General features: G+C 40.2%; 1 protein-coding gene across 13 annotated transcripts in view; it reads left to right on the forward strand.

Moving 5' to 3' along the window:
* Window positions 1–22945, forward strand: part of ART3 (ADP-ribosyltransferase 3 (inactive)) — a 145887-nt gene that overhangs the window by 99847 nt on the left and 23095 nt on the right. For 12 of the 13 annotated variants that reach the window (XM_064584645.1, XM_064584644.1, XM_064584647.1 and 9 more), the window contains 2 exons: window positions 14923–15000; window positions 21684–22395. In XM_064584645.1, the coding sequence (XP_064440715.1) occupies window positions 14932–15000; window positions 21684–22395 (781 nt within the window). In that variant the 5' untranslated portion in view covers window positions 14923–14931. Of the gene's footprint in view, window positions 1–13632; window positions 13744–14922; window positions 15001–21683; window positions 22396–22945 lie in introns of those variants that run through there. The other variant, XM_064584646.1, reaches the window with a different exon arrangement.

Below are 22945 nucleotides of genomic sequence, written 5' to 3' on the forward strand. Positions count from 1 at the left end.
GTTATTTCATCCATTCTGATACCTATGTGTTTTGATTGGCACAGTTAGTCCATTTACATTCAGAGTGATTATTGATGATATGAATTTAGTGCCATTGTATTACATGTAAAGTTGGTGTTTCTGGAGATTTGGTCTGTTTCTTTCTAGTCTTTGTTGCTTTTGGTCTTTCTTTCCCACTCAAAGAGTCCCTTTTAATATTTCTTGCATGGCTGGTTTAGTGGTCATGAACTCCTTTAATTTTTGTTTGTCTGGAAAACTCTTTATCTCTCCTTCTATTTTGAATGACAGCCTTGCTGGATAAGGTATTCTTGGCTGCATATTTTTCCCATTCAGCACATTGAATATATCATGTCACTCTCTTCTGGCCTGCCAAGTTTCTGTGGAGAGATCTGCTGCTAACCTTATTTGCCTTCCTTTGTAGGTTAGGGTTTTCTTTTCCCTTACTGCTTTCAGAACTTTCCTTATCTCTGTATTTTCCAAATTTTACTATGATATGTCTTGGTGTTGGCCTGCTTTTGTTGATTTTGATGGGAGTGCTCTGTGCTTCCTGGATTTGGATGTCTGTTTCCTCCCCCAGATCAGGAAAGTTTTCAGCTATAATTTGCTCAAGTAAACCTTTCTGCTCCTTATTCTGGGACTCTTATGATATGAGTGTTATTACACTTTATGGAGTTACTGAGTTCCCTAAGTTTACACTCATGATCTAATATTTTTCTTTCCCTCTTCTTTTCAGCTTCATTATTTTCCATAATTTTTTAAAGATTTATTTATCTGAGAGAGAGAGAGAGAGCATGAGTGGGAGAGAGGCAGAGGGAAAGGAATAAGCAGACTCCCTGCTGAGCGTGGAGCCCAACACAGGGCTTGATCCCACCCCGAGATCATGATCTGAGCTGAAGGCAGATGCTTAACCGACAGCCACTCAGGCGCCCCTGTTTTTCATAATTTTATCTTCTATATCATTTATTTGTTCTGCTTCTTCCATCCTTCATTCCTTCCATCCAGTCAGTTTTGCATCTCGGTTATAGTATTTTTAATTTCAACCTAATTTTTAGGTTTTTTTAATCTCTGTACTAAGGGAGTCCCTGATGTCTTTTGTGCTTTCCTCAAGCCCAGCTAGTATCCTTATGATTGTTGTTGTAAATTCTGGTTCAGGCGTATTACTTATATCTGTTTCAGTTAGATCCCTAGCCGAGATCTCTTCTTGTTTTTTCTTTTGGGGTGAATTCCTCCATCTTGGCATTTTTTTTCTAGACCTCTGTCTTCTGTGGGTTAGGAAAAGCCTCTTATGTTTCCTGCTCCTGAGAGTAATGTCTATATTAAGAAGAGCTCCTTTACTGTCCAGGGCCTGGCGCTTCGGGAAGTGTTTCTGGTGCATGCTGCATGCACTCTGCTGTTGTGTTTTGGCTGCTCTATCCCTCAGGTCAGGCCTCTGCAGAGTTTCTCCTTGCCTGCAGTGGGGAGTGTTTGGACCTTGTCCAGTGTGTGGTGAGCTTTAACTAGGTGTGTTTTGTTCTGCTTGTTAAGAGAGGCTAGATCCTATTTCCCCTCGAACTTAAGCTTTGTGCACTCAATGGTCAGTAGACTTGGTGTGCAGGTGTCTTGTGCTGGTCTTCTGCGGGAGGGGCCCACTTTCTGCTCCCTGATTTTCAGGCACCCTTGCCCTGGTTCAGAAGCACCTGCAGAGTCCAGGGAGGTGGGGCTTGGTGTAAGTGGTGCAAGCCTCCACTGTGGGAAGCTGTGCTGCTCACTGAAGTCCGTCAGTGCTGATGTCCAAGGGGGGGGAAAATGTTGTAAGCCTGCTCTCTCCTCAGAGAGGGGAGTTCGCACCCACTGCTGTTCCAGAAGCCCTTACAGAAGAGTGAACAATCTCCCCTTGTTTGTCCCAGGCTTCACCCTGCCTTTACCATGTCTCTGTCAGAGCCATCTGCCCACCCGGTGGCACTGTATTTTATCTCAGGCCTGCCATCTGAGTTTCAAAACTCCAAATCATAGGGACCTTGCGTGTCACACTGATCCTCTGGGGGAGGGTCTCGCGGTGGTATGGATGGTGCCAGTTTGTTCCAGAAGGGCAGTCACACTGAGCACGGGCTTGGAGTTCATGGCAAAGAGTAGCAAAAAGCTGGTGTCTTGGTTAGCGGCCCACAGCAGACATCTCTGCTCCTATGCTAATGAATTGGACAGCTCAATGGCACCCGCTGGCTCTTTTGTCCCTGGAGAGGCAGTGCCACCTCTCCCACGTGCACTGCAAGAAGGGGGACTGTCTCTCCCAGTGGGACCCAGGGGATCTTCCGACCACACTGTCTGCTCCCGGGCCTCTGCCCTTCTTCTCCACAGGAGCACCTCTGTACCCACCAGGCTTCCCCCAATGATCGCATGGACTTCTAGAACTTTAGTCTCTGAGCTCAGCCACTTGTAAAAACTTGCAGTAATCAACCGCTCTCATTTTCCACGTCAGTGGTTTTAGAGAAGTGTTTTTCTTTTCTAGAGCCCTGTGCTCTATTCTCTCTCTCTCTCTCTCTCTCCCTCCCCTCTCTTCCTGATCCAGACTCCCTCCCTTCCCTAGCACTCGCTATTCTTTTTTTTTTTTTTTAACGATTTTATTTATTTATTTGAGAGAGAGAATGAGATAGAGCATGAGGGGGGGGCTCAGAGGGAGAAGCAGACTCCCTGCTGGGCAGGGAGCCCAATGTGGGACTCGATCCCAGGACTCCAGGATCATGACCTGAGCTGAAGGCAGTCGCTTAACCAACTGAGCCACCCAGGCGCCCGCACTCGCTATTCTTTTCTCCCCCAAATCACAGCTCATCTCCTACCTTCCATGACGTGGCCTCTTTTCTCCCTCTAGTTGTACAGTTTGTTCTCCTAGTCCTCAGATTGATTTCCTGGTGTTTTGAATGATTTGATATTTATCTAGCTGTGTTTCAGGTATGAGGCAAGCATAGGGTCCTCCTACTACTCCGCCCTCTTAACTCCCTAATCATTCAGTTTAAATTGCAAACTCTACATGCATTCCCAATTTCCCTTGTAATACTTTTTAAAAAACCGTAGTACTAAAAAAAACAAAACAAAAACAAACCCAACCAAACAAAAAAACTGTAGTACTTACTATATTCTGACATACTCATATCATTTGATTATTTATTTTGTTATTTGCCTCCTGCCACAAGAATATAAATTTAACAAGGGCAAGATGTTTGTTTATTTTGTTCATTGATCTATACCCAGTACCTAAAATGGTGCCTGGAACATTGTGAGGACTCCTGGGACAGTGCACAGATAGCAGACTGAAACACACCCCCAGTCTTTCTGAGAAAGAGACCTGTTTGTCCAGGAGCTTTGGCCTGGGGGGCAGGCTTCTGGTTTGGCGCACATAAGGGGGCCTACAAACTACAAAACTGCTATTAGGGAACAGAGGCCAATTGATGCAGTCTTTGTGCTCTCCCTCTGCCTTGCTCCAGCTTGCCAGTATCGTACAGAGAGGAGCTTACACCATTCTCTGCTGCCCTGATTTTTACAGGGCAGTTGCTGCCAGGAGACACCTCTATATCGCCTAGGTTTGGTGGTAGCAGTTCATAGATCCCACGGGACTATCCCACGGGATAGTCCCACGGGACTATCACCAACAGAGAATTTTTAAACAGTAGTACCACTCCCAGTGGCTGCCCCAAGAACTACCACAGCAAGAGGCAAAAGACCTAGAAACCCAATCCTTCTGTGAAAAAGGCTTATTAGTTTATCGTCAAAGTTGCAACCTAAGGGGCAGGCTTCTGTTAACACACACATCTAAGGGCTAAAACCTTCCCTGACACCTCAGAGAGTGGGCATTATCTTTATGCTCTCCCTGTGCTACACTCTAGAGTGCCATCATCCCTCAGAGGGGAGTTCTTATATGTGTCTGGTATCCTAGTTTTTATATCTGGTGCCTGGTTTTTAGTGGCTGTCACCCAGGGAATATCCTTTGATCACTCCTGGCTCTGATGGCCAAGTGCACTGGCACTCCTGTGTCTAATGGGACTGTAACAGTCAGAGTTCTTGGTAGGTACCAATCCCAGGACACTGCACAGACCAGACTGAAAAACACCCCTGGTCTTTTTGTGAAAGACACCTACTTGCTAGTCCTGGAGCTTCAGCCTAAAGGGCAAACTTTAGGTTTGGCATACCTTTAGAGGCTATACAGGTGCTCTCAGTGAACGTAGGCTAGGGAATGCCATGTTTGCACTCTAGCTCACCCATATCTCCCAGAAAGGAGCTCATACATTTGTCTGGAGCCCCAATTTTGTGACTACTTCCCAAGAGACACCTCCAGATCACCTGGCTCTGGGGGCCAGTCTGGTCAATTACTGGGACCTATTAAAAATAAAATATGATATATGTGTAATTACAAAGTTTTAAGAGACAACTAAGAGCAAGAGCGGTGTTGAACAATAAGTTTTATCTTCACAAGGCCAACCCTTCCAAGACAGAAAGGCAGTTGTTCCATCTGATTGATAGAAACCAATGTAGGCAATCAAGCAAAATGAAGAAACAGAGGAATATGTTCCAAATGAAAGCAGAAAATGAAATCCCTTAATGAAATGGAGGTAAGTAATTTACCTGATAAAGAGTTCAAAGTAGTGGTCATAAAGATGCTTACTGAACTTGGAAGAAGAATGGATGAACACAGGACTTCAAAGAGAATTTTAAAAGATGAAGATAGTTTAAAGGATTTATAGGACAACCTGAAGCAGACTAATGCTCACTTTATAGGGGTCCCAGAAAGAGAAGAGAGAGAGGCAGAAAATTTATTTGAAGAAATAATGACTGAAAACTTCCCTAACCTGGGGAAAGAAATAGAATTCCAGATCCAGGCAGAGGATTCCAAATAAGGATTCCAGAGGATTCCAAATAAGATGAAACCAGAGACCTATACCAAGACACATTATAATTAAAATGTTAAAAGTTAAGGGAAAGGAGAGACTCTTAAAAACAACAAGAGGAAAACAAGTTGTTACCATGCGAGGGAACCCAAATAGGCTATGAGCATATTTTTCAGCAGAAACCTTGCAAGCCAGAAGGGAGTGACAATATATTCAAAGTGCTGGAAGAAAAAAATTTCCAACCAAGAATATACTACCCAGCAAAATTAACAATCAGAATTGAAGGAGAGGTAGTTTTCCAGAGAAGCAAAAGCTAAAGGAGTTCATCATCACCAAACTGACCTTAAAGAAATACTAAAGGGACTTGTTAAGTTGAGAAGAAATATAAACAGTAACAAGAAAACATATGAAAAACTGTATCTCTGGTAAAGGTAAATATTTACTGAAGGGAATAGATTAATCTCTTAAAGCTTAGTATGAGGGTTAAAAGACAAATATAGGGGTGTCTTTAAGCGTCTGCCTTCGGCTCAGGTCATGATCCCAGGATCGAGCCCCACATCAGGCTCCCTGCTCAGTGGGGAGTCTGCTTCTCCCTCTGCCCCTCAACCCACTTGTGCTCTCTCTCTCCCGCCTTCTCTCTGTCTCTCAAATAAAATCTTTTTTAAAAGAAATATATATACAAAATAATACAAAAAATAAATGTCACCACAATAATTAGTTAAGGGATACACATGATATGATGAAAAGATGTTTAATGTGACATCAGAAACAAAACATTAGAGGGAGAATAATAATGTAGACTTTAAAATGCATTCAAACTTGAGTTGTCATCAACTTAAAATAGACTTACAAATTTTTATATGTAGGCCTCATGATTACCACAAAGCAAAAACCAGTAGTGGATGAACAAAAGGTAACGAGAAAGGCATCTTAAGCATACCACTAAGGAAAGTCGTCAAACCAAGATGGAAGAGAGCAAGAGAAGAAAAAAGGAACAGAGGAAGTACAAAACAGCCAGAAAGCAAGTAACAAAATGGTAATAGTAAGTCTTTAGCCATCAGTAATTCTTTGAATGTAAATAAATTCTCCAGTCAGAAGATGTAGAGTAGCTAAATGGATAGAACAAAATAAGACCCATCTATATGTTGCCCCCAGGAGACTTCAAACATAAAGACACACACAGACTGAAAATTAAGAGTTGGAAAAAGATATGCCATGCAAATGGAAACCAGAAGAGAGCTGGAGTAGCTATACTTGTATCAGACAAAATGGACTTTAAAACAAAGACTGTGATAAGAGACAAAGAAGGGCATTACATAATGATAAAGGGGTCAATTTAAAAACAGGATATAACATTAATAAGTATTTATGCACCCAAATAGGAGCACCTAAATACATAAAGCAAATATTAACACACCTAAAGGGAGAATTAGACAGCAACCCAATGACAGCAGGGGACTTGAACACCACCCTTCTTACATCAGTAGATCAGACAGCAAAAACTATGGAAACATTGACCTTAAATGACACATTTGAGCAGATGGACCTAACAGGTATATATAGAACATACCATCCAAAAGCAACAGAATACACATTCTTCTCAAGTGCACATAAAACATACTCTAGGTTAGATAAGTCTTCACAAACTTAACATTGAAATCATATCAATCATCTTTTCCAAACCCAATGGTATGAAACTAGAAATCAATTGCAAAAAGAAAACTGAAAAATTAATATGTGGATATTAAACAACATGCTACTGAATAGTCAGTGGGTCAGTAAAGAATTCAAAAGTGAAATCCAAAAAAATATCTGAGACAAATGAAAACGAAAATACCAAACCAGTATACCAAAAATTATGGGATACAGCAAAAAGAGTTCTAGGGAGAAGTTCATAGCAATAAATGCATACCTCAGAAACAAGAAAAATCTCAACCTAACTTACACCTCAGGAAACTAGAAAAAGAAGAACATATGAAGCCCAAAGTTAGTAGAAGGAAGGAAATAAAAGTCTGAGGAGAAATAAATGAAATAGAGACAAAAAGACAATAGAAAAGATCAATGAAACCAAGAGCTGGTTCTTAGAAAATATAAACAAAATTGCCAAACCTTTAGCTAAACTCACCAAGAAAAAAAAAGAGGATTTAAGTAAAATCAAGAATGACAGGAGAATCATTACAACTGATACTACAGAAATATACAGGATCACTAGAGACTTTGAACAATTACACGCTAACACATTGGACCACTTAGAAAAAAAGGGATAAATTCTTAGAAACATAAAACCTTTCCAAACTGAATCAGGAAGAGAAAAAATATCTGAACAGATCAATTACTATTAAGGAGATTGAAACTAATTTAAAACCTACCAACAGGGGTGCCTGGGTGGTTCAGTCATTAAGCGTCTGCCTTCAGCTCAGGTCATGATCCCAGGGTCTTGGGATTGAGCCCCACATCGGGCTCCCTGCTTAGTGGGAAGCCTGCTTCTCCCTCTCCCCCTCCTTGTGTTCGTTCCCCCTCTTGCTGTGTCTCTCTCTCTGTCCAATAAATAAAAAATAAAATCTCTAAAACCTCCCAACAAACAAAATTCCAGGACCAAATAACTTCACTGATGATTTCTACCAAAGAAGAATTAACACCAATCATTCTCAAACTCTTCAAAAAATAAAAGAGAAGGGAACATTCTAAACTCCTTGTATGAGACCAGCATCACCATGATAATCAAAACCAGACAAGAAAAGACAATTACTGAGAAGAAAATTACAGACCAGTAGCCCTAATGAAGATAGATGCAAAATTGCTCAAGAAAATATTAGCAAGCCAAATTCAACAATACATTAAAAGGATCGTACCCTGTGATCAAGTGGAATTTATTCCAAGGATGCAAGGATGATTGAACATTTACAAATCAGTCAGTGTGATACACCACATTAACAAAATGAAGCGAGAAAATCATATCATTTAAATAGAAGCAGAAAAAGCATGTGACAAAATTCAATATCCATTTATAATAAAAACTTGGAATAAAGTGGGTATAGAGGGAATGTCCCTCAACATAATAAAGGCCATTTATGACAAGCCCACAACTAATATTAAAACCCAGTGGGGGGGCGCCTGGGTGGCTCAGTTGGTTAAGTGACTGCCTTCGGCTCAGGTCATGATCCTGGAGTCCCGGGATCGAGTCCCACATCGGGCTCCCTGATCAGCAAGGAGTCTGCTCCTCCCTCTCATGCTCTCTGTCTCTCATTCTCTCTCTCACAAATAAATACAATCTTAAAAAAAAAAAATTAAAAAACAAACAAAAAAAACCCAGTGGGGTTAAGTGAAAGCTTTTTCTCTAAGATTAGGAACAAGACAAAGATGCCCGCTCTTTCTTTTTTTTTTTTTTTTTAAGATTTATTCATTTATTTGAGAGAGTATGTGTGAGTGGGGGAGGGGCAGAAAGAGAGGGAAAAAGCAGACTCCCCACTGAGTGCAGAGCCCAATGAAAGGCTTGATTCCAGGACCCTGAGATCATGACCTGAGCTGAAACAAAGAGTCAGACTCTTTTTTTTTTTTTTTTTTTAAAGATTTTATTTATTTATTTGAGACAGAGAGAATGAGAGACAGAGAGCATGAGAGGGAGGAGGGTCAGAGGGAGAAGCAGACTCCCTGCCGAGCAGGGAGCCCGATGCGGGACTCGATCCCGGGACTCCAGGATCATGACCTGAGCCAAAGGCAGTCGCTTAACCAACTGAGCCACCCAGGCGCCCCCCAAGAGTCAGACTCTTAACCAACTGAGCCACCCAGGAGCCCCAACGATGCCCACTATTGCCACTTTTATTCAACATAGTGTTGAAGTCGTAGTCACAGCAATTGGGCAAGAAAAAGATAAAAGTCATCCAAATTGGAGATGAAGAAGGAAAATTATCACTCTGCAGATGACATGGCATTTTATATATAGAAAATCTTAAAGATTCCACCAAAAAACCATTAGAACTAGTAAATTCAGTAAAATTGCAGGATACAGAGTCAATATACAGAGGGTGGCCTGGGTGCCTTGGTTGGTTAAGTGTGCAGCTCTTGATTTTGGCTCAGGTCATGATCTCAGGGTCCTGGGATTGAGCCCCAAGTTGGCCTCTGTGCTCAGAGGGGAGTCTGCTCAAGGATTTCTTTCCCTCTCCCTGTGCCCCTCCCTGTTTTGGGCTGTCTCTCTCTCTCTTAAAAAAAAAAAAGTCAAAGTCAATATACAGAGAAATATGTTACTTTTTAAAAAAATTTTTTATTCTTATGTTAATCACCATACATTACATATGTTGCATTTCTATACACCAATAACAAACTATCAGAAAATTAAGGGGGCACCTGGGTGGCTCAGTTGGTTAAACGTCCAGCTCTTGATTTTGGCTCTGGTCATGATCTCAGCATTGTGAGACCAAGCCCCACATTGGGCTCTGAACTCAGTGGGGAGTCTGCTTGTGATTCTCTCTCTCCTCTCCCTCCACCCCTCCCCCCCACTTGCATGCATGCTCTCTCTCTCTGAAATAAATAAATCTTAAAAAAAGAAGGGGCACCTGGGTGGCTCAGTCATTAAGCGTCTGCCTTCGGCTCAGGTCATGATCCCAGGGTCCTGGGATCGAGCCCTACATTGGGCTCTCTACTCCGCGGGAAGCCTGCTTCTCCCTCTGCCACTCCCCCTGCTTGTGTTCCCTCTCTCGCTGTCTCTCTCTCTGTGTCAAATAAATAAATAAAATTAAAAAAAAAAAAAAGAGAGCAAGAAGAAAATAACCCCATTTTCAGTTGCATTAAAATGAGCAAAGTACTCGAATTATAACCAAGGAGGAGAAAGACTTATGTACTGAGAAGTATGACATTGAAAGAAGTATAAGGAGACACAAATAAATGGAACGATATTCCATGCTCATGGATTGGAAGAATTCAAATTGTTAAAATGTTCATACTGCCCGTAGCAATGTATAGATTGAATGCAACCTTTGTCAAAATTCCAGTGGCATTTTTTCACAGAAATAGAACAAGCAATTTTAAAATTTGTGTAGAACTACAAAAGACCCTGCATAACCTAAGCAATCTTGAGAAAGAAGAACAAAGCATCAGGCTCCCTGATTTCAGACTGTATTATAAAACTATAGTAATCAAACTACTACAGTATTGACATAAAACAGACACACAGGGGCACCTAGGTGGCTCAGTCAGTTGAGCATCCAACTCTTGATCTCAGCTCAAATCTTGATCTCAGGGTCATGAGTTCAAGTCCCACATTGGGCTCCATGCTGGGCATGGAGCCTACCTAAAAACAACTGGGGCACCTGACTGGCTCCATCATTTAAGTGACCACCTTTGGCTCAGGTCATGATCCTGGGGTCCTGAAATTGAGCCCCGCTTTTGGCACCCTGCTCAGCAGGGAGTCTGCTTCTCCCTCTTCCTCAACCTTCCCCCCTGCTCTTTTTCTCACTTGCTGTCTCTCTCTCTCTCTCTCTCTCAAACGAATAGATAAATCTTTATGAAAAAAATTAGAAACAACAAAAAACCAGATACACAGATCAGTGGAACAGAATAAAGATCCCAGAAATAAACCCATACATATATGGTAAATTAATTTAGAAAAAGGCACCAAGGGGGCACATGGGTGGCTCAGTCGTTGAGCGTCTGCCTTCAGCTCCAGTCACGATCCCAGGGTCCTGGGATCGAACTCTGCGCTTCTCCCTCTCCCTCTGCCTGATGCTCCCCCTACTTGTGCTCACTCTCTCTCTGTCAAATAAATAAAATCTTTAAAAAAAAAAAGGCACCAAGAATATACAATGGGGAAAGGACAGTCTCTTTAATAAATGGTGTTGGGAAAACTGGACCACTTTCTTAGGCCATATACAAAAATTCACTCAAAATGGATTAAAGACTAGAATGTAAGACATGAAACCATAAAAACTCTGGAAGAAAATATAGAGAGTAATAAGTTCCTTGACATCGATCTTGGCAGTAATTTTTGGATTTGACACCAAAAGCAAAGGCAACAAAAGCAAAAATAAACAATTGGGACTACATCAAACTAAAAAGTTTCTGCATAGCAAAGGAAACCAGTAACAAAATGAAAACGCAACCTACTGAATGGAAGAAAATATTTGCAAATCATGTATCTGATAAGGGGTTAGTATCTAAAATATATGAAGAACTCAGACAATAGCAAAAAAAATTAATCCAATTTAAAAAATGAACAGATGCTCTGAATAGGCATTTTTCCAAAGAAGACATACAGAAGGCCAGTGGGTACATTAAAACATCTCCAAAGTCACTAATCAGGGAAATGCAAATGAAAACCACAGTGGGCTATCACATCTGTTAGAAGAACGGCTATTATCAAAAAGAACAAAGGGGTAGGACTGCGAGGGGAAAAATACCAAGCGTTGGCAAGGATGTGGAAAAGGGGATCTTTGTGCACTGTTTGTGGTAGTATATATCGGAGCAGCCACTATGGAAAAAATAGATCTGCCATATGATCCAGCAATTTCACTTTTGGGTATTTATTTATATGAAGAAAACAAAACACTAACTTGAAAAGGTATGTATCACCCCCATGTCATTACAGTATTATTTACAATAGCCAAGATATGGAAACAACCTTAAGTGTCCATCAGTGGATGAATGGATAAAGAAAATGTGATGTGTGTGTGCATGCACACACATATATACACATATATAAATAAAATGGAATATTATCAGCCATAAAAAAGAATAAAATATACCACATCCATTTGTGAGAACATGGATGGACCTTGAGAGCAGCATGCTAAAATGAAATAAGTCAAAGACAAAAGCATCATATGATCTCATTTATATGTGGAATCTAAAAAACAAAAACTAAAAAAACCAAGACAGAACAGATTGGTGGTTACCATAGTTGGGGGTTGGGAGGGATGGATGAAATGGGTGAAGGGAGTGGAAAGGTACAAATTTTCAGTTATAAAATAACTGTCATGGTGATAAAAGGTACAACATGGTAATTGTAAGTAATAATACCATATTGCATATTTGAAAGTTGTTAAGAGAGTATGTCTTAAAAATTATTGCAGAGACAAATTTCTAAATATGGTGACATGTTAACTAGACTTATGGTGATCATTTTGCAATATACACAATATCAAACATGTTATGCACCTGAATCTAGTAGGTTTTGTATGTTAATTATACCTCAACTAAAAGAAAGTTTAGAACAGGAATGGAGCAAAAGCATACTGAGCATAAACAAGGCCAGACTTGCCTTGAACTTCAGGCAGTGTTTGTTAAGTGCTTTTGGTGGACTTCGTCTTTTGTGTGATATATAGACAAATCTGGTAGGCTTTAGTACCAAAGACAGGAAAATCCCACTCCCATAGGCTCACATGCATAAGACTTAAAAGAAGGTCCATGTGAACATAAAGCCTGAAAAGATGTGCAAATCCTCTTTTTTCTTTCTGATCAAACCTTTTTTTTTTTTAATGATGCTATTGCTGGGAGTCTATTTAGTGTATTAAATTGTATCTTAAACAGCTTAACTAGTGCAGTGGGAAGAAGTTAGAGGTTTTGAAGGCTGAAGATTAGAGGTGGGTTTTATAAAAATGGGTGCACTTTAATATTTAAAATGTTTGGTTGAGTAATATATGTACATACGCACACATTCAGAGGAAAATACACATAAGTATATAGCTTGGTGAATTTTCACAACTGAATATATCCATATAATCAACACCCAGACCAAACCAGAACCTAAACAGCATCCCAGATACTCTCATTGTTCCTCTTCCAGTTATTTCCTACTCAGAGTAACCAGTATTCTGACTTTAATGCTATAGATGTGCTTTGTTTGATTTTGTTCCCTATCTAAATTAAATCATACAGTATATACATGTTCGTGTCTCTTCTTTTGCTTGAAAATATTTTAAGATTTATTCACATTTTCTTCTATATGGTTAGAGTTTATTCATTTTCAGTACTATACAAAATTCTATTGTATGAATATAACAACGTACCCATTCTACTGTTAGGCATTTGAATGGTTTCCAGTTTGGGGCTATTCTATATTGTGCATTATCTAATATATTATATTAATGTATTTTGATATATATGCATAAATTTCCTAGGATATTTCACAGTTTTTTATCCATAGTCAGCGAACTACTAAGTGTTCGTCAGCATTGCAGTCTATATATTTGCTCTGTGTACCTTACTCAGATGGAACTGTAGTCGCAGGTATTACCAAATCCTTCCCTTAGTGTTCTCACTAGACTTTTTCTAAAACTCACTTGGATTTTCAACATATATTTTGGTTAAGTGTCAATATTAATGTGTTTTATCAGATTGTGGGTGCTTTTTAGTCTTTGTTTTACTTGCTTGTGTATCCCAGCAGCTGGCACAGTTACCTGAAAAATAGTAAGCTGCTTGAGTGAATGGTGATGGCCATCATCATTGCCAGAGATTAACACAGCAAGTTCCCTAGGTTATGTGAACCATCTAGTTCAGGTAAAATCCTTGCTTTAGTTTGACATCTCAGAGTCAAAGGGTTAGGAATGGGAGGTGATCACTCTCTGAGAAGCCTACAGCAGGGCTCGGAACTGAACATGCTGTGTGGTTAGGGGGAATTGCTGTGGCTTTACAAGCCTCTTGGAGATTGCATGTGTTAACAGCAGTGATTCCAAAGGGTAGTGTGGGGGCCAGATATAAATAGCAGAACACAAATGGGGTGAGGTGCCACTGCCAAGCTACTGCTGGGGGTGTTTATAAAAAGAAAAGCATTCCCTCTCAGCTCTCACTGTCAACAACCTCCCATCCTGAAGACACGCTTACCACAACTGAGGGAGTGGGGAAACAGTTTGAGACCTAGCATCAGTTAAACCTCCTCCACAGGCAGAAAAGCCAGGTAAACATTTTGACTTATTTACACTCAGCTACAGAAGTAAAGAATTTTCAGAAAATCCTGATTCAGAGCTTGCTTGGCACATACTGCCTCATGACAGTTATCTGTCAAGTATTATATTTCAAATCTTTTTTAGAAAGTGAAGTTTAACACAAAAGTGGCATTTTGGTTGTATATTTCAGAGTCTCTAGTGAAAGAAACTGCTCCTGAGTAAAGATGGGAATGTGGGGCCAAAGAGAGAACTCTCCTTTCCCCTATGCTGTTTATTCCCATTTGCAGATGCCAGAATATGTTGATTGGTAGGATAAAGTAGAGATCTCTGTTCAGTTCCAGTAAAGTCAGCTTTGTTACAGGTATGTGGAAAGAACCAACCTTTAATTGAGTCAGTTAATGGCTGTGGGGACAGCTTCAGCTCTTGAGGACCTCTCACCCTCCTCTTTACCCCTTTCAGTCTCCTAAATATTGGGACAAGTATTGGGCATTTGGCCAAAGAGTTGTATAATCTTATTAGAATTCCTGCCCACCTAATTTTTTCTTATTTTCATTCCTGCCATCAGAAATTTATGCAAGACACTTGTTTTATCCTTGGGCTTCTCTTGAATCTGAATATTTGGGGGAAGGAGGCCCCCTTGGGTAACCCTTCAGTTAGTAACACTACTGATCTCATCATTCCCTCCATCCTACACAGATGGGTGTGACTTAGTTTGCAAAGAGGATAAAAGAATGGATGATGTGCATGGACCATAACTACTGGGGAAGTTTTGGAAACTAGGAGCTAGGAGACCACCAGTCTGAAGTGATTGTTTTTTATAGTTTGTGTTATTTCCTGTGTAGGCTAAGGGGAAATTCAGAGATAGGAAGAAAATATGACTACCAATGACTGTCCATGATGGGAGAGACAGCATGGCTGGAGGAGAATGGAAATGGACAGATTTAATCTTGAACAAATTTCTGAAGTTCTCTGAGCTTTTGTTTCCCTATCTGTAGAATGAGGATGTTAGCCACCAGACAGAATCTAATGGCCCTTCCAGCCATTGGAAATTTACTGATGATCACTTCCTGACCATCATGATATCTACTCTCACCCTGAATGAAATACATACACTGTGTCATCCTGCTCTACTTCCCTACACTTACTCTTTTTTAAGTCTGCTAAATTGGAATTTCTTCATTTTAATTTAGAAGAGAAAAATGAAGACCGGACATTTTGATATGGTCACCATGCTGCTGGCAGCTATGATTCTAATGGACATTTTCCAGGTAATGTTGGGAATGGGAAGTATGTGGTCATTGGAATGGGAACTCTTGATATAATGTTGCCTGAGGCAACATTGGGTGGGTTGATGTTGGAAATGAGAGTGGATAGAATAAATAGAATAGGTAAATTAGATTTTTACAAGTAGATTTTATCTTTTCATTTTACACATTAGATACAGGCCAACTGTAGAAAGTTGAAAAAATTAAAATTAAGCAAACAGAGGAAAGTAAAAATCATTCACAATCCCTCCACTCAGAGGAAAAAGACTCTTAATCTGTTGGTGTATAGTCTTGGCTTTTTTCTGTGTGTGTGTTTATAATTTAGAAAAATGGGTTCACACTGTACAAAGTATTATTTTACTTTGCTTTTTAAGTTACTACTGTATATAAATGTTTATGTCATTAAGTATTCTTAAAATATTTATTTTGTCCAAATAAGATGACACTGCAGTGTTTGGTTGTGTGTGTTTTGTTGAACTATATAATGACCATTTTCTCACATCTGGTGTTCTTTTTTTCTGATAAAACTTGTATGATTTTATTTTTTGCAGTTGAATCTTTAAACATTCTGTAACATTTTTATGTAAAATATGAGCGAGGCATCTCATTTGATTTCTTTCTCGACAGTGTTAACTGTCACATCACTACTGAATATTTTTCCACTGTTTTGAAGTGCCTTCTTTAAAATATGTTAAGTTCTGGGGCACCTGGGTAGCTCAGCCGTTAAGCGTCTGCCTTCGGCTCAGGTCATGATCCCAGGGTCCTGGGATCGAACCCGCATCAGGTTCCCTGCTCCGTGGGAAGCTTACTTCTCCCTCTCCCACTCCCCCTGCATGTGTTCCCTCTCTCACTGTGTCTCTGTCAAATAAATAAATAAAATCTTAAAAAAATAAAATAGGGGCGCCTGGGTGGCTCAGTCGTTGGGCGTCTGCCTTCGGCTCGGGTCATGATCCCAGGGCCCTGGGATCGAGCCCCGCATCGGGCTCCCTGCTCAGCAGGAAGCCTGCTTCTCCCTCTCCCCCTGCTTGTGTTCCCTCTCTCGCTGTGTCTCTCTCTCTGTCAAATAAAATCTTTAAAAAAAATAAAAATAAAATAAACTATGTTGTTCTTAAAATTTTATTTTGCATTTAATATACTGATCCCTTGTCAAGGGAATCATTGTGTATTCTGTTGCCTGTACTGCCGTATGATTTTTTAAATTGAGGTATAATTTACATATCATAAAAAAATCACCATTTTAAAGTACATAATTCAGTGGTTTTCATAAATTCACTGTGTTGTACAGCCATCACCACTATCTCATTACAGAACATTCCCATCACCCCCAAAAAGAAGTCCTGTAGCTATCACAATCAGTCCCAATTCCCTCTTCCCTGCATCCCTTAACAGCCATTACTACTTTCTGTTTCTGTGGATTTGCATATTCTGGTTGTTTCACCAGAATGTAATCGTACAGTATCTGGCCCTTTATGTGGCTTCTTTCACTTAGTATATTGTTTTCAAGGTTCATCTGTGTTGTAGCATATACTAGTACTTCATTACTTTTTAGAGCTGAATAATATTCCATTGTATGGTTATGCCACATTTTGTTTATCCATTTATTAATTTTTTTAAGATTTTATTTATTAGAGCATGAGCAGGAGTGGGGGGAGGGGCGGGGGGGGGGAAGCAGACTCCCCGCGAGCAGGGAGCCTGAGATCAGGACCTGAGCTGAAGACAGATGCTTAACCGACTGAGCCAGCCAGGCACCCCTACCCATTTATTAACTGATGGACATTTGGGTTCTGTTCTCACTTTTTAAAGGCTCTTAGGAATGAATAATTCTGCTTTGAACTTTCATGTATAGATTTTTATGTGAACATGTTTTCAGTTCTTTTGGGTATGTAACTATGAGTAGAATTGCTGGGTCATATGGTAATTTTATGTTTTCCATATTGGCTGTACCATTTTATATTCCCACCAGCAATGTATGAGGGTTCAATTTCTCTACATCTTTGCCAACACTTATTTTCCTTATGATTATAGCCATTCTAATGGATGTGAAGTGGTATCTCACTGTGGTTTTGATATGCATTTTTAACATTCTTTTGTAACATAATTTCATGTGTGTTCTGTGACTGTTCTGTAATTTGTTTAACCAGTTTCTTTTCATTAACATTTAGGTCATTTCCACATTTTTGGTAATATTTTTGTAATGAATTTTTGCTAATTAAATTTCATTAGTAAGGGCTTTTGTTTCAGTGATAAAACAGAGGAAGAAAATATTATCAGTGTGTTCACCTAGCCTTTTGGACATGTCCCTTAATATCCATTCAGTTGTCCCTGAATGGTGATGGCATTTGTGAACTTTTTCACTGCTCAAGGTACTCACTGTACAGAACACACAATCAACTGTGGCTTTGGGCCAGAAAGACTTAATGTCTAAAATTAGACCTGTGGAGACTGGTTAGAGGCATAGGAAAAGAAAGGAACATGCTGGATAGGATATGATATCACTCTGATATGATGTGACTCAGATATGATGTGAGGAATGTGGGAGGTGGTTTCAGGGTGTGATGTCTTAAGTCTTGAAAATGAGTCAGGTATTAGTGCCCAAGATACACCGTGGTACGTTCTGTGCTGCAAAGGAAAAGCATTTCTTGGCTAGGAGATGGCAGTGATTTAATCTCCTGAAGCTCAGATTCCCACTTCAGGAAACTGACCTACAGACCCAGGAGTTCAGTGGTCTCAATGACTTCCCCAGCAGAATATTCCGTGGCTGATAATAAAGACCGTTTCTGATGCTGGCCTAGTTTCTTCATTTATAAAATGATGTTATGAATTGTCTGCCCAACCTTTCATAATAGTTGTTAGGAGGAGAAAATTACAGTCTTCTGAAAGTGCTACATAAATGTCTGTGGTCTTTATCATTGGAAACAGGGCATTTTGTTTAAGAAGACAGATGCTGGGGCCAGATTGCCTGGCTTCAAATCTCAATTTCAGACAAGTTACTCTGTCTTAGTTTGCTCATCCTTAAAAAAGGGACTAATAGTATCTACCGCACAGGGTTGCTATGAAGATTAAATGATTTCATTAATATATAGGAACACTTAGTGCTTGGCTTACAGAAGACACCCTGGAGAAGTTTGTTAGGTCTTAGTGATAGAGTGACCACAGAGGGTGACTGAGAAGAAGATACCTAGAAAAACTCTAAAATGAATAGATGGGTCTTTGTAAGGACCAGGTTGTTGATGGGTGCTGTAGGCACTAAGATGGTAAGTTTGCTCTTAGACTATTAACAGTTGAAGGGTCTTTGTGCAATTCAAGTGGAGTTACTAAGTAGGCAATTGATAATACGGGTCTGGCACTTACAGGGACAGGTCAGAGAGATTTGATGATAATTGACACTATGAGCATGTATATAATTGCCTAAGTTGAGAGTTAAAAAATAAATAGCTTTGAGAAACTCCCAACATTTAATGGCCAATAGAATATGTTGGATCTTCAAAAGAATCTAAGAGGTGTTCCCTTAGTGAGAGTTGTTTCAGTGGAGGAATGGGAGTGGGATTGAGTAAAGAGGATTGAGATGTGAGTGGAAATGAAATGGCGATATCAAGGGTAGACGTTTCTTTCAAGAAGTTTGTCTGTGAGGGGGAGAAGAGAGATAGTAGGAAGCAGATAGCCTGGGATATTTATTTTGCTTTTTTAGGTTGATTCTCTCTCTCTCTCTTTCCCCCTTCTCCCTCCCCTCACTCCTGCCACACCCACTTTCACTCACACACTTACACGCTTTTTAAGAATCATTCATGAGGGGCGCCTGGGTGGCTCAGATGGTTGGGCGTCTGCCTTCGGCTCAGGTCATGGTCTCAGGGTCCTGGGATCGAGTCCCGCATCGGGCTCCCTGCTCCTTGGGAGCCTGCTCCTCCCTCTGCCTTTCTCTCTCTCTGTCATGAATAAATAAATAAAATCTTTAAAAAAAAAAAAAAAAAGAATCATTCATGAGGTAAAAAAAAAAAAATCATTCACTCGGAGGCTGCAACTTTAACAGCTCCTAAGGGTCCTTATAAAGTTTTCAGCTGAGGTCTCCTGCTTAGGTTGTGGCTTATGCAGCCAATGTACTATTACAAGTATAGAATAGTGGAAAGAGAAAATGATGAGGGAATTACCCTTTTATTTGTAGAAACCCTTAAGTGGTGTCCCCGGGCAGATTTGCTTGTCCTTTGTTTTGATCCATAGGCCAGAGTACAGGATTTCTTTTTATTTAGTGCCCGCGGTTCTTGGTCACACCGCTTCAAAGAATGAAGAGGCAGACCAGATGAAGAGTGGTGGGCAGCAAAGCAAAGTTTATTGAGCCATAGCAAAATGATAGTACAAAGCTCTTGAAGAGGGAGGGGACCCAGGAGGGTGGCCCCCAGAGTTTCTAAGTCTAGGGATTTTTATGGGCTTGTTGGCAGGCTGTTTTAATCTGATTAACCCTCCCTGCACGGGTCACCCAATCACATTTTTGTCATCTATCTATCACGTGGGAAAGGGTGGAGGGCTCTTTCCGGGGGTGGTGTAAAATCTTTTAAGGTGGGGGGTGGGGCTTCCTTGCCTGCCTTTTCTTCCAACTGTCCTTCATTAATTTAGTTCACTTGAATATTTTGCTAGTTGCTCTGCTAGCAGCTTGGAATTCAGAAGGTAAATGTGACACATTTCCTGCCCTTGAGGAGCTTACAGTATAATACATGTATTCCTATCATTAAATAATGAAAATAACCACAGTGTGTTGAAGGCTTAATAGGTGGGTGGGCAGTGTGGGTAAGGGGTTTGCATATATTCATTTTATCATTAGTTCTTTACAACAGTCCTGCAGTTAAGATATTATTTCCCTTATCCTCATTTTTAGATGAGAAAATTGAAGCTCAGAAATGTGAAATAACTTTCCCATATCTAATTAGTATCTAGTTATGGAATTTGAACCCAGATTTGTCTGGCTCCAAGCTAGTGCTAATTATATGATACAACCCCACTTATTATGTTGTATGTATTATTTAAAGATACATTAGGCCTTTTTCGGTTGTGTGTGACAGAAACACAATTCAAACTAGCTCAAGCAGATATGGAATTTATTGATTCTTATGGTAAAACTTTCAGGTACAGCTAGACCCAGGGTCTTAACTAATGTCATCGGGGCCTCTTCTCTCTCCCTTTTAGCTCTGCAGGCCTTTCTTTGTTGGCTTTATTTACAGTCAGGATTCTCCATGGAACTAAAAGGATAAGCACTGGCTGCCCCAAGCTAATATGACGGGTGGAGCTTATGGTTGTAGACGGAAGAAGCTTTTTTTCTCCCCCCTAGGAGCACTCTGGTTTTTAAACCTGCATCACTAGGGCACCTGGGTGGTTCAGTCAGTTAAGCATCTGATTCTTTTTTATTATTATTAATATATAATATATTATTTGTTTCAGGGGTACAGGTCTGTGATTCATCAGTCTTACACAATACACAGTGCTCCCCACAACACATACCCTCCCCAGTGTCCATCGCCCAGCCACCCCATCCTTCCAATCCCCTTCCCTCTAGCAACCCTCAGTTTGTTTCCTGAGATGATGAGTCTCTTATGGTTTATCTCTCTCTCTGGTTTTGTCTTGTTTCTTTTTTTTTTCCTATCTTCCCCTCTGATCCTCTGCCTTGTTTCTCAAATTCCACATATCAGTGAGATCATACGATAATTGTCTTTCTCTGATTGACTTATTTCGCCTAACATAATACCCTTTAGTTCCAACCACGTCATTGCAAATGGCAAGGTTTCATTTTTTGATGGCTGCATAATATTCCATTGTATATATATATACCACATCTTTACCATTCATCTGTTGATGGACATCTGGGCTCTTTCCATAGTTTGGACATTGCTGCTATAAATTTTGGGATACACGTGCCCCTTTAGATTACTACATTTGTATCTTTGGGGTAAATACCCAGTAGTAAGCATCTGATTCTTGATTTCGGCTTAGGTCATGATGTCAGGGTTGTGAGATTGAGCCCCACATGGGGCTCTGCACTGCTGAGTGTGGAGCCTGCTTAAGATTCTCTCTCTCCCTCTCCCTGTGCCCCTCCCCACCCCACCTGCTCACATGCTCTTTCTCGTGCGTGCACGCTCTTTCTCTCAAAAAAAAAGAAAAAAGAAAAGAAAACACCCCTGTATCATTACTTATCATTGGAGAGAAGGTGCAGAATCAGTTCTACCCAAACCACGTGTGCAAGGGAGGGGGAATCCTCAAAGGAAAATGAATAATATTGATCATTATGTATCATGTACCGTATTTCACACATGATATTTCAGAGTCATTCAGCAGTCTTAAGGGGTTGAAAAAATCTAGCTAAGAATATTGTTTAAAGCCAAGACTGCTACCCATTCCTTTAATTTCACACTTACTCTTTCTTCTGCACCATAAGGTTCAGATGAGTGAATTACAGGCATAATCGTTCCCATACTTCTCATTGCTAACCTTTACTGTTTCATACAAAGAGATCACAGCTGACAAAAGTTATCAGTAACAGTGGGATATACTTCCTACATAAAAATCATGTCCAAAGTTGGGTCTAAGCAAGGGAGAGATTCTAGGCAGGGCATGAGAGGGTGGGGACAGTAAGGGAGAGAAAATGATATACACCAAACATCTCATTTCAAGAGTATTAATTTCCTTTTCCTTTTCTTTTGAAGGTGAAGGCTGAAATGTTAGACATGGCAGATAATGCATTTGATGATGAATACCTAAAATGCACTGACAAAATGGAAGTCAAATATGTTCCCCAATTGCTCAAGGAGGAAAAAGCAAGCCATCAGCTCTTGAAGGATGTGTGGGAAAATGCAGAAGCCAGATGGGAAGCCCGGAAGACTCGCATCTTTCTCCCTATGAGTTTTAAAGATAACCATGGAATAGCACTGATGGCATATGTTTCTGAAGCTCAAGAGCAGAGTCCCTTTTACCATATGTTCAATGAAGCTGTGAAGACGGCCGGCCTATCTCGAAAAGATTATATCTATGACTTCCAGTTCAAAGCTTTTCATTTTTACCTGACAAAAGCCCTGCAGTTGCTGAGAAGACCTTGTGAGGACAGTTACAAAACTGTGGTGTATAGTATAAGCCAGGATGTCTCATTTACATTTGGAGGGCTAAACCAAGCCAGATTTGGCCATTTCACCTTGGCGTATTCAGCCAAACCTCAAGCTGCTAATGACCAACACATTCTGTTAACCATCCACACATGCTTTGGAGTTGCTATAGAAAATTTTTTTGATAAAGAAAGTGAAAGAATTATTTTAATACCTCTGAATGAGATTTTTAATGTGTCACAGGATGGAGCCAGCAATAACCTTATCCTTCAAAGCACAAACAAGACCTGCAGCCATTATGAGTGTGCATTTCTAGGTGGTAAGTGTCTCTGTTTTGTCTGCGCTTGTCTGGGAAGAAAGGAGTTGGATCTTAGGCCCAGGGAAAGGTCAGGAAAGAAACTGACAGGTGTTTGAAAAGAGAAATGACATGGATGGTCTCTAGCTCCGTTCATATCATTAGTTTTTTTCCCCATAATTTAATTTTATCAAAATAATACATTTATAGCATTCTGAAAGTTAAATAAAATACTGTAAGGCAATGGTTCTCAACTGGGGCAGTTTTGCCCTGCAGGGTCATTTGGTAATAACTGGAATTTTTAACTCTCACAGTCATCCCTAGTTGCTACTAGTAGCATCTAATGGGTAGAGGCCAAGGACACTGCTAAACAAAATGCACAGAATAGCCCCCCACAACAAAGAAGTACCTGGCCCATAACCGTACTTGTAAGGCTTATGAAAAATAGCAACTCCCTGCCCCACTGTTCCCTATCCCCAATTTTCACTCCTCAGTGGCATTCATTTTTAATTTTTCAGCTACAGTTTTTTTTAAAAGATTTTATTTATTTGCGAGTGAGAGCACAAGCAAGGTG

The sequence above is a fragment of the Mirounga angustirostris genome, unplaced genomic scaffold (assembly GCF_029215605.1).
Source record: "Mirounga angustirostris isolate CCGP_5_RB_7025 unplaced genomic scaffold, mMirAng1.0.hap1 SCAF_2, whole genome shotgun sequence".
Lineage (NCBI taxonomy): Eukaryota > Metazoa > Chordata > Mammalia > Carnivora > Phocidae > Mirounga > Mirounga angustirostris.